The sequence below is a fragment of the Glycine soja genome, chromosome 18 (genome assembly GCF_004193775.1).
Source record: "Glycine soja cultivar W05 chromosome 18, ASM419377v2, whole genome shotgun sequence".
Taxonomy (NCBI): domain Eukaryota; kingdom Viridiplantae; phylum Streptophyta; class Magnoliopsida; order Fabales; family Fabaceae; genus Glycine; species Glycine soja.
Window position 1 is genome coordinate 37,566,248 of NC_041019.1, and position 13,073 is coordinate 37,579,320.

The 13,073-nt window shown below is 36.3% G+C and overlaps 1 protein-coding gene across 1 annotated transcript; it reads right to left on the bottom strand.

The window, feature by feature from the left end:
* Positions 1–531: 531 nt before the first annotated feature.
* On the bottom strand, positions 532–8,294 carry LOC114397760 (F-box/FBD/LRR-repeat protein At5g56420-like). Its single transcript, XM_028359949.1, has 4 exons — positions 7,445–8,294; positions 2,379–2,522; positions 2,005–2,299; positions 532–1,065 (listed from the first exon to the last, which is right to left on the bottom strand). Exons 1-3 carry the CDS (start codon positions 8,249–8,251, stop codon positions 2,021–2,023), a joined length of 1,230 nt encoding a protein of 409 aa, XP_028215750.1. The 5' UTR covers positions 8,252–8,294; the 3' UTR covers positions 532–1,065; positions 2,005–2,020.
* Between the last annotated feature and the right edge of the window lie 4,779 nt (positions 8,295–13,073).

A 13,073-nucleotide genomic window follows, 5' to 3' on the forward strand; every position in this document is an offset into this window, starting at 1 on the left:
CCACGTTCATTTGCAAAGTGGTGTGAATCAAAGCACAAAGTCTGAAGTAGTATAGATTGAGAATTAAATTGCAAAGTGATGTATATTGAGAAAAAACAAGAGTGTGTATTCACGGAAAAAAAAAACAATTTTTGGTCTAGTCTAATCTATTTTAAATCACATTTAATTGGATGTAAATTGGATATGACCAAATCCATATCTACTTAAATGAATTAGATCTTAAAGCTAAATTATTTTTAAAAAAATATGAATATAGATATAAAATTCAATCTATTTAAGTATATATGGATTGAATTCTTAAAAGTCCAATCCATGTCCACCCCTATATACATGCGGCTTCATTTGAAGACAAACAACCCATAAATTCTATTCTGTTTAACATAGGGACTAAGGCCAATAGTTATGTATTTAACAATTTACAATTTAAAAGATGACTTCGTTTTGAATCCGTGAAGAAGGTGCACTTTGACAGTGCAGTTACTTGCTTTTGAATCCTCTAGAACAGGGGTAATGACTGCAAAACAGGACCTATTCCCCATAGACTACCTTATTTCTACAACTCATTTGAAGTTACTTTTGTACTAAGAAAACTCAGTTATATTCATCACTATTACAATGTTAAATGTCAGAAATTAACCAACACAAAACAGCTGACTTGGTCACATACCATGATCAAATGTTGTACAGGCTTTACACGAAATGTTGCAGAGCAGTCAGATAATTTCTCAAGAGAAAGCTGCTCTGAACTTTGAAGTATGCAAAAAAATACCCCTCAAAGTAAGTATGTAAGGATGACTTCCTCAGGTGGACAAGTATCTATGTTACACAGCCTATAATGAACCTTAGTTAGCCAAGTGTTTTGCTTCTTGCTAGACCAACTAGAAGTATTCCCAATAACAAAAGAAATACACTATAAAGTATTAGTAACTAAAAGGAAGGCCTTCAAACATTATGCTGTTCAGATCAAAATAGGATTCCATCAACTTTTGATGACTACAAATTGCTGCATAGCATCTCTATACGAATGATTTCTGCACTTGAAACCGCTGGTACTTGTTTTCTTCTCTGAAAAACATTCATATGAATAGGACAGTTAATTTTTATAAATGATAAGAATTTGAATACATAATGAAAAGAAAACCAAATTATCCAGAGGCAAGCCTAAATATAATCAATGTTTCTACTACAGCTATAAACAGATTTGTTGTATATTCATATTATAGATTAGCATATTTCCACTATATCATAATTAAAAAAATCAGTAAACACCAAAACAAGAATTGTGTTGGAATTAAAAGGTTCAGGTAGAAGAGTAAAAGAGAAAGAATGCTTTTATTAGTATTATAGATTGATAAGGTGTAATAATGTGATACAAAATACTAACACAATGGTCCTATTTATAAACTACTGTGCAAGCCCAAGCAAAAAAGTTACTGAGGGGGGTGGATAAGGAATCCTCTTATACAAAAATAAATAAATAAAACAGAAAACAACTAAGAGAAAAAAGAAAACTAATTGAACAAAGCTTCCTAATCTAAGCTCACTAATATAACACAACTACTAACCCAAGATAAACAAGGAAACAAATTCACAAAATATAATACAAAAGACAACCCCTAATATTGCTCGACGAACTAATTCCACAACATGTCCAAAGATATTGTAATATAATATACAGATATTATAAATAATATTGTAATTTAAATACAAACAATACATGGCTTTCACATGATAATTAAAGCTTTTGAGAGTTTGTCCTAGACAAGGTATTAGAGCCTTAATTGACCAAGTAGTCACAAGTTTGATTTTTGCTACACCATTTTTCTATATGAAAGTTGGATTTGCCAAAATAAGCAGAGATAAAAACAGATAGAACTCAATAAAGCTTTTAATTTAAATATCATTTTTTTCATTATTTCTGAAATAATTCACATGCCAACTAAACACAGATCAAATAAAAAGCTTTCAAATTCATAAAAGTTTCAAAAAGAAAGAAAAATATACCTTGAAGACATAAGATTCAATGGAATACAATTTGACAGGTTTCAAAGTTCCTTTGAAGTATAGATAAATGCCTGCGAATTTGGAGCTTTTCCTCTGAACCTAAGGAACTTGATATGTAGATTGTCATTGTCTCTAACACTCTGGCATTTTGCATAATATACCCTACAAAATCCAGCTCAGTTTCCAATCCTTGATACTCTCTTAGGCAGAATGTTTTGAGATGTAAAAGGCATTCAGGAACAAGCAGTGGATGGATCCATCTTGGCTCTTGTCCCTTTGCATATTTTTGTGGTTCCTGCAATAACAGATACCAAATCTTCTCAAATCCAAGCGCATAACATAAAAAATAAGATTCGCTTTTCAACTCAGCAAACCTTATAAATTGTAAGAACTTCAAGCTTGTGGGAACGTTGAAGCAAGCTTGCTAACAAATCCCATGAATAGTTTCCGAATGAAATTTCCAGCTGGATTAATTTGTCAAACACTGGAATATCACTGGTAGAAGCATGCTTCAGACACTGCACAAATAAGGCATGACAAAAACTAATCAAAAAACAAAAACAAATAAAGTTAAAACAATGGTACTCCTGTTTTATAAAAATGTCCACCATCATAAATTTTCCATCAGTCATGTTAATTATCGCAACTTCAGAGTCTCAATTATTACCTTCACAACTTGTAGCACATAATATTTACCAAGAATCTGATATATTTTTATACAAAATGTCAGTGTTTTTTTTTATCACTTTTAAGATTTTTTTAAACAAAAAAGCTCAATGGGCTAGCCAACCTCAACCCATTTATCAACTCATTTTGGAACAGCTATGTGGGCTGGGATGTTGAGTTCTCTAAAAGTCCAGCTCACCAAAAGCCACCCCTAGCAAGTGTTTCATTAAACAGTATGCTTCAATTTATAGTCCCGAGGATTACATTAATAATAAATGACAAATACAATTTACAAGTGACAAATTAAGAGAACACCATATCCTATGATAACATTGAACTTACTCTAATTGAATATTAATATGATTCAATTTCCAACGTTCCCCCTCAAGTAGATGAACATGAATTCTCCATTCTCAGCTTGGATGTTATTCTTTGATAAACTGTCTGTCCACCTCAATGTGTTTAGTTCGATCTTGTTGAACTGGAATATGAGCAATGTAATTGCTGACATTATCACAACAATAGAGCTTCATAAATCAATCCCATTTAATCTTCAAATCTCCTAAAATAATCTCAAGCCAAAGTAATTCAGAAATACCTTGAGCCATAGCCCAAAACACACCTTCAAATTCAACACTAGAATGAGCAACTACATTATGTTTTTTACTCCTTCAAATTACAAGATTTCCTCTGAGAAAAGTACAATAACATGTACAGGTTCTCAACTCAATGCATCTCATTATCTACTGTAGCACCTTCATCTACACTACCCAGTTTATGGCTCAAATCTATAGGAGTACTCACAATTTTATAAGCTGTCTTGTCTGTCTCCTGGAGCAAATTTGTGATATTTTTTGTTGAGATATAAAAATACCTTTCCTAGATTGAGTCACCTGAACAACAAAGTCTTGTCCCACTAAGTAAGGTCAGCTACAAGGATCACAAGACGTCATTCGGCTTGTGTACACGAGCCATAAAGTGTGTTACTTCCGGGTAATGACCTAATGTTCATCTTTGCAACTTGAGTTTCTGTAAAACCTTTGAATATAATCAATCCCATTGGTTTCTGTGAAACCTTTAGCAACCAGTATTGCTTTGTACCTCTAAATCGACCCAGGTGCCTTATATTTTACTGTATACACCCATTTGACATTTTCTTCTGATAATTAATAAAGCCACCAACAGACCAACTCCCATGATTTATTCTTCTCCAATGCCCTCGATTTCAATATCTGTGGCCTAGTTTCAATTTTTATTGAATAATGCCTCAAAAACATTATTGGGAATTGGGATAGTGTTAAGATTTGCAGGAAAGGTTTTATGGGTTGGTGAAAAAATTTTAAACGAGGTTATTTGAGAGAGGACCTAGTGACTTTCAGGTGCATTTTCTGAATCCTTTGATAGCAATTGGGAGGTCATGGTTATCTTCAACTACTAGGGTTTCTGTTTCAGTCAGTGCTTCCTTTGACTCAAGTTCATGGGAATTTGACTTGAGACCAGGAAGACCAAATGTTTCAAAAAGAATCCCCTGATCTTCACTAACACACTCACCCTTAAGGATAAGATTGAGTAAAATAGGCTTGTTCCTAATAAAAGGTAACATCGAGAGACAGAATTTTTTAGATGAAGGATGTTAACAAGTATCCTTTCTAAGTAGAGGAGTACCCAACAAAGGATACTGCCATCAGCAACAGTTAAAAGGGTATTACCATCATCAATCTAAATGTTTTGTGCACCCTAGTAAGATTTGAGAATTTATAGTGTCCATCCTTCCCATGTGTGTCCTACAAAAAGCACCACGATCCTTGAGATTTGACAAGGCAATGAAAAAGATGAAACTAAAAGAATACATGATTATGTTGGGCAAATGTACTGACACTGATCAGATTTTATGTCTGGAACCAGACGTAAATTTTTGAGAGTGTGATGTGTTGGATTGTAGGGAAGATGGAAAGATGTGGAACAAATTGATGAAGAGGACAAACCTTGCCCAACAGAATTGAATCTCAGCCACTCAAATAGGTATTCTTGAGAGAAGGTTCTGTGGATCTAAAGTAACATGGTGCATGGTATTCATGTTCACGTACCAGGCCTGAGAGGAATTTAAACAACCAGAGAACAGAGCATGAGGCAGCTGTGCTAGCACAAGGATGAATCTGACTCAATGCAGCAGGCATAGCACCAAAGGATTAAGCATCTAGGCACAAATGAATGAGGGCATGGGAGTAGCAAAGGAGCCAGTGGTGGAACATACTGATAGGGCATGTGTTGAGCTCATCATGGTCATGGGAGTAGTTAGGGAAAGTTAAAGCCATATTGCGAGAAGGCGTTTATGTTTCAGTGACAACACAGTGGCACCATGTCCTGATTTATGGGATATCTGACATTGGATCAAGCTCCAACCACCAAAACGTCCTCCACCTCAGCCACAAGCTCTGTCATTACAAGTTACAACCTTCAAGTCCTCAGAATGAGTTGTCATTATTATGATCAGCATAAGTTAGAGGGAAGCCATAGGCATTTGTGGAATGGTTAGCCACAAAAGGCTGAACACCAGAATGAGATGGTGTAAGGTAACAACATGGCTGAACAAAGGATGAAGGATGAACAACAAAATGAGCAACTTTGACAGACAACAGTTCCTGTAGAGCACTTTGCTTGTTCCTTTTAAATCACGCCTTTAGAACAAGAAATCACTTGATTTCCCTCACTGAGAGGCTCGACAAGACCAGTAACAGTCATAATGAAAAGTATTAGTCATGGAGGCCTCCAAGACTAGCCTCAAAATTGTTGCAACTAGATAGAATACTGGATTTCTAATGGCAAACAATGAGTCTACTAGAGGTTTGATGCAAAAGAATTCTGAGGTGGAACTTGCTCCATTCTTCATCATTCAAATCTCTAAGTGGAACTGAGTGGATTTTGCAAGCACGAGTGCATGAAAATGGCTATGAATTTCATCCCAAACCTGATAGGAGTGGTGAAATCCAACAAAGCAAGCTAAGATTGAATTAGAAAGTTGAAGTTCATCCCCTCAGATAGCTGGATCAAATAGTTCATTTGTTGTAGCCATTGCAAGAAGTTGTTCTTGTTGAGTGACGGGGATAGAGTGAGGTGAGAGAAGGTAATTGGTGTCAGTGCAGGGATTGAAATTTGAGGAGAATGATGGACTGTTGAGGATCAAGGGAAGTGAACAAATTTTGCCAATAATCCATGATGATTGGCAATGATTGAAAGAGGCTCTATGATACCATGTTAGAATTTTACAGTGTGTGAAAACTGAGTGAGAGAGTGTGATATGTTTTCTGAATGAAATGTATTCCACTTGATTGACTAAGTGTTGGACAGTATTTATAAAAGCAGGATGCTTGCAGCACAAGCTTAGCTGTATGCATATATGTAGCTGTCAATAAACTTAAATCCTAACTGGCTTAACAGAAGCTAACAGATCTAGCAAACATAACAATCTTATACTAGACTACTCTGACAACTTTAACATCATACCAAATAACAAATTCTTGTATCATAATTGCCTCATACAAAACCGATACATTAATAAAGTTCGGTACTTTTGTACAGTGGCCCCTCTTGCAGCATAAAGGAGGGAAGCCACTCTTAGCAGCTCCTCAATTGGTAGGGAACTTCTGTTAGGATCCAATGGTAATTGTAAGGTATGGGACTTGAGTCTCAAATTGGAAGTATGGGATTCTAGTGTGGGGTATATAAGGTCTTGGGCTCTCTAACTATACAGCTACCTTTTGAGGTTTGGTTCTGCCAAGGTCAGAGCTTTCCACCATGTTTCCCAGTTGCAAACGATCAGCACAAGTGATGATGCCAGCATTTAAGTGTTCTCCCAGGACTAGTCAAAGGACTCGTGCATAAATAACCTGCATGGCACTAGGGTTGTGCAGTGTGGTGGGATGTTAGGACTTAGGATCCAATTGCAAAATATGGTACTAAAGTCTCACATTAGAAGTATGGGATTCTAGTCTGGGGTATAAAAGATCTTAGGCTCTCCAATTACAATGGCTACCTTATGTGGTGTGGTTCTCCCAAGGTTCTTACCAACTTCACAATTGAGACATGGAGCACCTAAATAGCAGACTATATCCATATGACAGTATAGGGAGCCACATTTCCTGTTTCAAATTCACTGGAACCCAACTTCATCCTCGACAGCACCAGTTTAGGGAGTTAAGTACCCTAAAACTAATTTAAGAATTAGAATTCACTTTGAAAGCGAACCACATGAAGCAGCTTGATCTGTTGAAACTGATTTTAGGCTTGCACTGTAACTCTGTTTTGCATCACTTCAACCCCTCTTTGCCCTTGCTCTGTCTGATTTTCAACCATCAAATCATTATTACATGCAACTCTGTGACTATTTTAGCCTGTACATCCTTATCTTTCTGTTGATAAGGTGTAGTCCCCTGAACTCCGCAAAACAGTTGCCCTTGTACTTATCCTCCTCCTCTTTATGATTTATCTCTCTCCTAAGTCATGTCTTTTGCATTTGTATCATCATGTCCTTTTCCCCCACTATTAACTACTACCAAAACCCCATATCACATTGAAAACAAAACACCAAATTCAATGCAACACCATGTTATTTTGAGCAAGAAACATTGAAACAACAGCCCTAATCGCAAACTATAACCATTTTCAAAGAGTACCATAAACTCATTCATAATTTCCATAAACATATCTAATAAAAACACCAAATTGAATGCAAAAACATGTTTCTCATTAAAACTAGAGTGTAGAAGCACCGTACCGCAACCGTGGAGGTCGAAAGCGAGAGGCATCGAACGTTAGAGAGCGCTCGGAAAATCAAAAGCATGGACTTGAGGCACCTCTCCTTCCAAGAAAACCCAATTTTGGCACTGGACAAGTGCTTCAAATCCAGCTGAAAGTTCCCCTCGGCGCAAACGACACCTCCGCAGGCATCGTTGTAGGTTGATTCGAGCACCAAGTCCTCGAGCGCGGGGCACCCAGCGAGAAGCTTCACCACATAATCGTGACAACCAAACAGAACCCTATCCCCGACATGCAGAACCTTCAGCAGAGGCAAAGAGACGGAGAAAGAAGCGAGCGCGTTGAGGAACACGCCGTTGAGCTTCATGACCGAGACAGTGTCGCAGTGGAAGAGGCAGCGCGGGAGCGCCACGTAGCGCGAGAGCGAGAGGGAGAGCTCCACGCGCTCGGCGCGGCGGCGCGCCACGTGACACAGCCAAGTGGCGATGTCGCGCGCGGAGTAGTTAGGGTTGGCGCAGCGAAGGCGGAAGCGCTCGATGGCGGGCGCGTCGTGGAGGAGGAGCACGGAGTAGACGAATTCGGCGAAGCCAGTGAGACCTCCGGGATGGTGGAACTCCGGGGAGGACTCGTCGTCGAAGTCGAGGACCGAGACGGCGGGCCAGAGCGGACGCCACCGCTTGGAGAGAATGCCGGTGATGACGACCTGCTTGGTGGGGAGGAGGGAGAGGATTTGGAGGAGGAGCACATCGGGGAGGTGGCTGATTCTGTCGTCATCGCCGGTGGTTGGTTTCTGCCGATGCGACGGTGGCTCGGAGGATTCCGCCATAGGTGGTGGTAGTGGTGGTGGGGTTAATTGAAAGAAGAACAAGTGAATATATAGTGTTTCGTTTTGGGTCTAATGACCAATGTGGGGCTGATGCTAGGTGCACCCAGCATTATTGCTGGTGCACCCAACACTTAAGGGGGCAAAGACTGAAATATCCTTGATCCGTAAGCCTTTTAAGTTGATCTGTAAGTCTTTTACGGATCAACTTGATCTGTATGCTTAATATCAACATACATATCAACTTGATCAGTATCAATTTTACGGATCAACTTGATCCGTACGATTTACGAATCACCCTTAGGCACACCCAACACAAATGCGAAGAAAGTGCAAGAGCAGTTTTGACATTTTTAAAAAATGCTGAGTGCACCAGCAATAATGTTGGGTGCACCATCAGCCCCAATGAGGTTGGGCATTGCATAGTGCACACTATGTTATCATAGTGCCTACTCGATCGTGTGAATTGTTTTCTTTACTTCATTAATAACTTCATTAGTATTTTGTTTTTTTATTTTATTTTTATCATCGGGATCTCGTTTTGCCCATGTCATCCTTGTTTTTTTTTTCTTGTATTTTTGTACTTGCTCTATAACGCCTTTTAGAGAATGATTCATCCTTTTAGGTTTCTTTTTATTAAAATGGGTTCTTTCTATAATAAATTATTGACATATGAACCTATTTTAAATAAAGTCCAGGGTTGAATTGACAATTTAAGAACTTAGCCAATCAACACAAAAAGATGAAACAACAATTTTAAATAATTGTTTCACCCTAAGCACAGTGCTATAAGTTTCGGTAGTTACTAAAACATTATCAAATCACCCAAATAAGTGGTTTGATCATGTTCTTTATGAGACTAAAAGGTGCTAATAGTTTACTAAGAACACAACAAATTGGACTTGTTGAATGATCACTTTAAAGGAGGTAGCAATTCAAAATTCCTGGTTTGTCACGTTAAAAGGAAGTAGCAATTTGAAATTATTGGTTTGTCCTTATTAAGTCTGGTGGCGTCCAAGTCACATTGGATTGTACCAAACAGTTAAGTCTCTAAAGTCTTGATGTTAACAAAGAATAAATTTAATGTGTTACTTTCATGCTTAAGCTACAAGTTTATCTATCTCTATGATATACAAGCAGAAAGCATAATGAGAAAGACTATGGACGATAGCTAAAATATCAATCATTGGACAATACTGCCTCAGCATCCATTCCCAAGAAGAAAAGTGTTTTAGCACTTCGCTCATAGTCCAAAGGCAATGGAACTGTTACTTGATCCTCAATAACAAAGTGTTATCATCAAAAGTAATGTGCATGGTTCAATAAACAATCCTTGCCATAATGCACAAGAGGGAAGTTTTGTATTGTCTTGACATTTTTTATTCCTTTTGTCTTGTGCTATTAACGTCGTATTTGAATTGTACACTAAAAGTCAACTTTGAGCACAAGGTGACACTGGCTAGATGTACTTCTTTGAAGATACGCGACAGAAGATGCTTATGGTCCTCACACTCTACACAGTAATGTCCATGTGTAAAGCGCCCAAGCTGTTAGACAGTGACTAGTTGGGATCTCTCAACAGATCGAAGCTCTAAAGTCTATATAAAGCTTGAAAATGTTCGTGATGAAGTTGTTGAATCACTAGAGAATCATCTGAGTCAAAATGAACAAAGTGTTATAACGTTGTCAGTTTAATTGGATGAAAGAAACTTGAGCGAATTGTGTGAACCTTAGCTCTACTAAGTTAGCAAGTTTCCATTGTGTTTTTTGAGTGATTAGAATACATATTCTATCAAACATCTATTGTTTATGAAAGTTAGAAGTAACTCCGTGACAAAAAATACTTGGGTCTTAATCTCAAAGGGAGATCAAGGGTAGTGCCTAAAGTGGCCTAGACTCGTTGTAGCCAAAAGTGGCATAGAGAATATGTGGTTGTAATCCAAGTTTTGATTAGTGGAACCCTTTAAGTTTTGAAGGAGAATTAGACGTAACCAAAGAGTTGGGATGAACCAATATAAAACCTTTGTGTTTTCTATACTACTTCTATATAACTAGTTCCTTTCTATAGTTTACTTCTATACTTATTGTGTCCAAGTTTTGTAAACTGGTTTTTAGACATAGTGATTTTGAACCCCTTGAACGAAACCCGTCCTTCATTGACATCTGTTTAAGAAAAGCTTTCAAAGTTTTCGAAAGGCAAATTTTTTATCTATCACAATTCATCCCCCCCCCCCCCCCCCAATTCTAGTGTGTTCCAGGTACTTTAGTCACGTCAAAAGAAAGTAACAATTCAAAATTGTTGGTTCATCATGTCATTATGAGCAGTTTAGCAATTTGAAATGGCTAGTTTCTTGATACAACAATCCACGATCATTAGTTCATGTGCTTGCAACACGAGTCAGCAATAAAAATTTATAGAATATATGAATCAATATTGGTTCAAGTACAATCACGTGAAAATAACACTATACTTACCATCGAAACAACAATTTGCATTAACGTGATTTGTAACTATAAATATAGCTTCCTTCGAGTTTTCTTCACACATTCAACAAATACATCAAAGGGTAGAGTATTTTCTTACCAATTCATTTTTTATATGTTAAGATATAGATGTTATGCATTTGTATAACTAGATGAATATGTAGTTTGTGTTTTTCTGTTATATGATTATGTCTATTTTGTGAAGATTTATGTAATATATCTTTTAAATGATTTTCAATAAAAGTGTATTTTTTTAATTTTGATATATTGTATGCGATTTTGTACACTTTAGTTTTGTTAAATATTATTAATTATGTATTTGCAAGTTTAACTCTATTTTATTTTCCAAATATGTTGAGATATGCTTTTCTTGCATCCATTAGATATCATTTGTCTATAGGTCCAAAATGGATGTTGCATCCATTAGATATCACTGAATATAGGTCCAAAATGGATGTTGCTTAGTGAAGATTGTGAAGAAGAAACTGTCGGACTGCTATCAATATTATATAATCACCAAAAAAATTAACTACAATAACAAAAAGATTAGACAATTTTCAATTTATGAATTTATAATTTAAATACAAAAATTGAAAATTAAATTCTACAATAAGAATAAACTATATAATTACAAAAAATTTAACTACAATAACATAAAGACTACACAATTTTTAATTTACGACTTAAAAATTAAAATACAAAACTTAAAAAATTAAACTTTACATGATCAAAGAATTATATAATCACAATTTTTTTTAATTATTATTCAGTTTAAGTTTTTAAGAAAAAAATTTAGTAATGAAAGTTACAAAAGATCAACTTACGAAAAAAAAAATTATGTACAAAAAAAAATATATTATACACATACTAAAATCACTTATAACTCAATTAATATAACAATATTCCATGTACAAAAAATTTTAAAGCAATATTTCAAATAAGGATACTGTAAGAACTATAAAACATGTAACTGACTTCCAAATTTTAGAAATTAGCAAAATTTGAGTAGTTGGTGCAAAGAGAGCCCACCAATTTGAAATGCCCCAAAGTATCCAAGTACAAAGAAAGAAAGTGAAAGAACATAAATGAAAAGAACAGAGTTCGAGTCTCATTATTTAACATGAGTAAAAAAAATTATTTTAACTTGGGTAGTCAGCATATTACATTTGTTGGATCAAAGTTATTTTCATGGGGACTTCTACATCAATGGGACATGGCAAGTGAGCTCTTGGTGTGAGGCATTTGGCATCAACGGGACACGGCAAGTGAGCTCTTGGTGCAACAAGACAAACACATGTTGCAATAGAATGAATTGTTGTTTCGAGTGGGCTCTTGCTATAATGAGATAGTGCATGGGTGAACAACAAAATGAATTTGTTGTTTCATCACATCAAGTGAATAGTGACCATCAAAACATATTTGTTGTTACGTAACCAACTAATTGATGTTGTTGTTTTATATTTGGCCAAGACATGTGGTGCACATTACTTGAACCAGCAGTTCAAGGTTGTTGTTTGTTTATTCCTTCTACCCACTATGTGTTTTTGTTGTTTCATGGAGCATCATTAGTCTCAACTATCTAACAAAATGCAACTAACTTGATAGTCTTGAACTAGCAATTGTAAATTGCTGGATTATGTGGAAGTCTTTCTCAATTTTGTTAGCCAAAAAATATGTGGCAATAAAACAATAAATCAAAATAGTTGTTGCACCTTTTTCTAAGTCAAAAACAAACTCATGTCAGTAATTTGTTTTAGAATGAACCAATTTTGGTAAGAAGTTTGTAAAAGTGACCCAAATGGGCCAATCATTCCTTATTAGCATAAAGGTCCTACACCATGTGAATCAAAAATGATTTGTTAGATATGAACTTTTATAATAAATGGTTAAGATAAGTGTGAGTCTACCATAGGGATAGACATGCTAGGATAAAAAAAACCTTCGACACCTTTCATAATTCTTTCTCCCATGTTTCTTCCATTTCAAACCCCAACCTATCATTCCTTTCTCCGACAACCAATTACAACCTAAGAATCGCCCTCATCGTTAGCATCCTCCTTTTTCGCACCATCGTGCTTTTGATTTGTAGTGATCGACACCTTCTTTGAGACCTAATGCAACCACATGTGGATTTGTGTCTAATGTGATTTATGTCTGTGCCACTCATGGTCTGTGTTTGTATCGCCCTCTGAATCCATCCCCCTTTGGATCACCTTTTGCAATGATAAGAAGATCAGGTTTACCGCATCGGTGACTACGTTTGCTCTATCTTCTACAAATTGTAGTGCATCACAACATGAACTCAATGTTTTCTTGCTCTCGTTTAGAATTAGTGTGTCTT

Excerpts from the sequence above, each read along its gene's own strand:
- LOC114397760 (XM_028359949.1), bottom strand. The coding sequence starts at position 8,251 with ATGGCGGAATCCTCCGAGCCACCGTCGCATCGGCAGAAACCAACCACC. Across the intron at positions 2,523-7,444 it reads TTTCGACCTCCACGGTTGCG|TGTCTGAAGCATGCTTCTAC; the intron begins GTACGGTGCTTC and ends TTATTTGTGCAG. Across the intron at positions 2,300-2,378 it reads AAGTTCTTACAATTTATAAG|GAACCACAAAAATATGCAAA; the intron begins GTTTGCTGAGTT and ends CTGTTATTGCAG.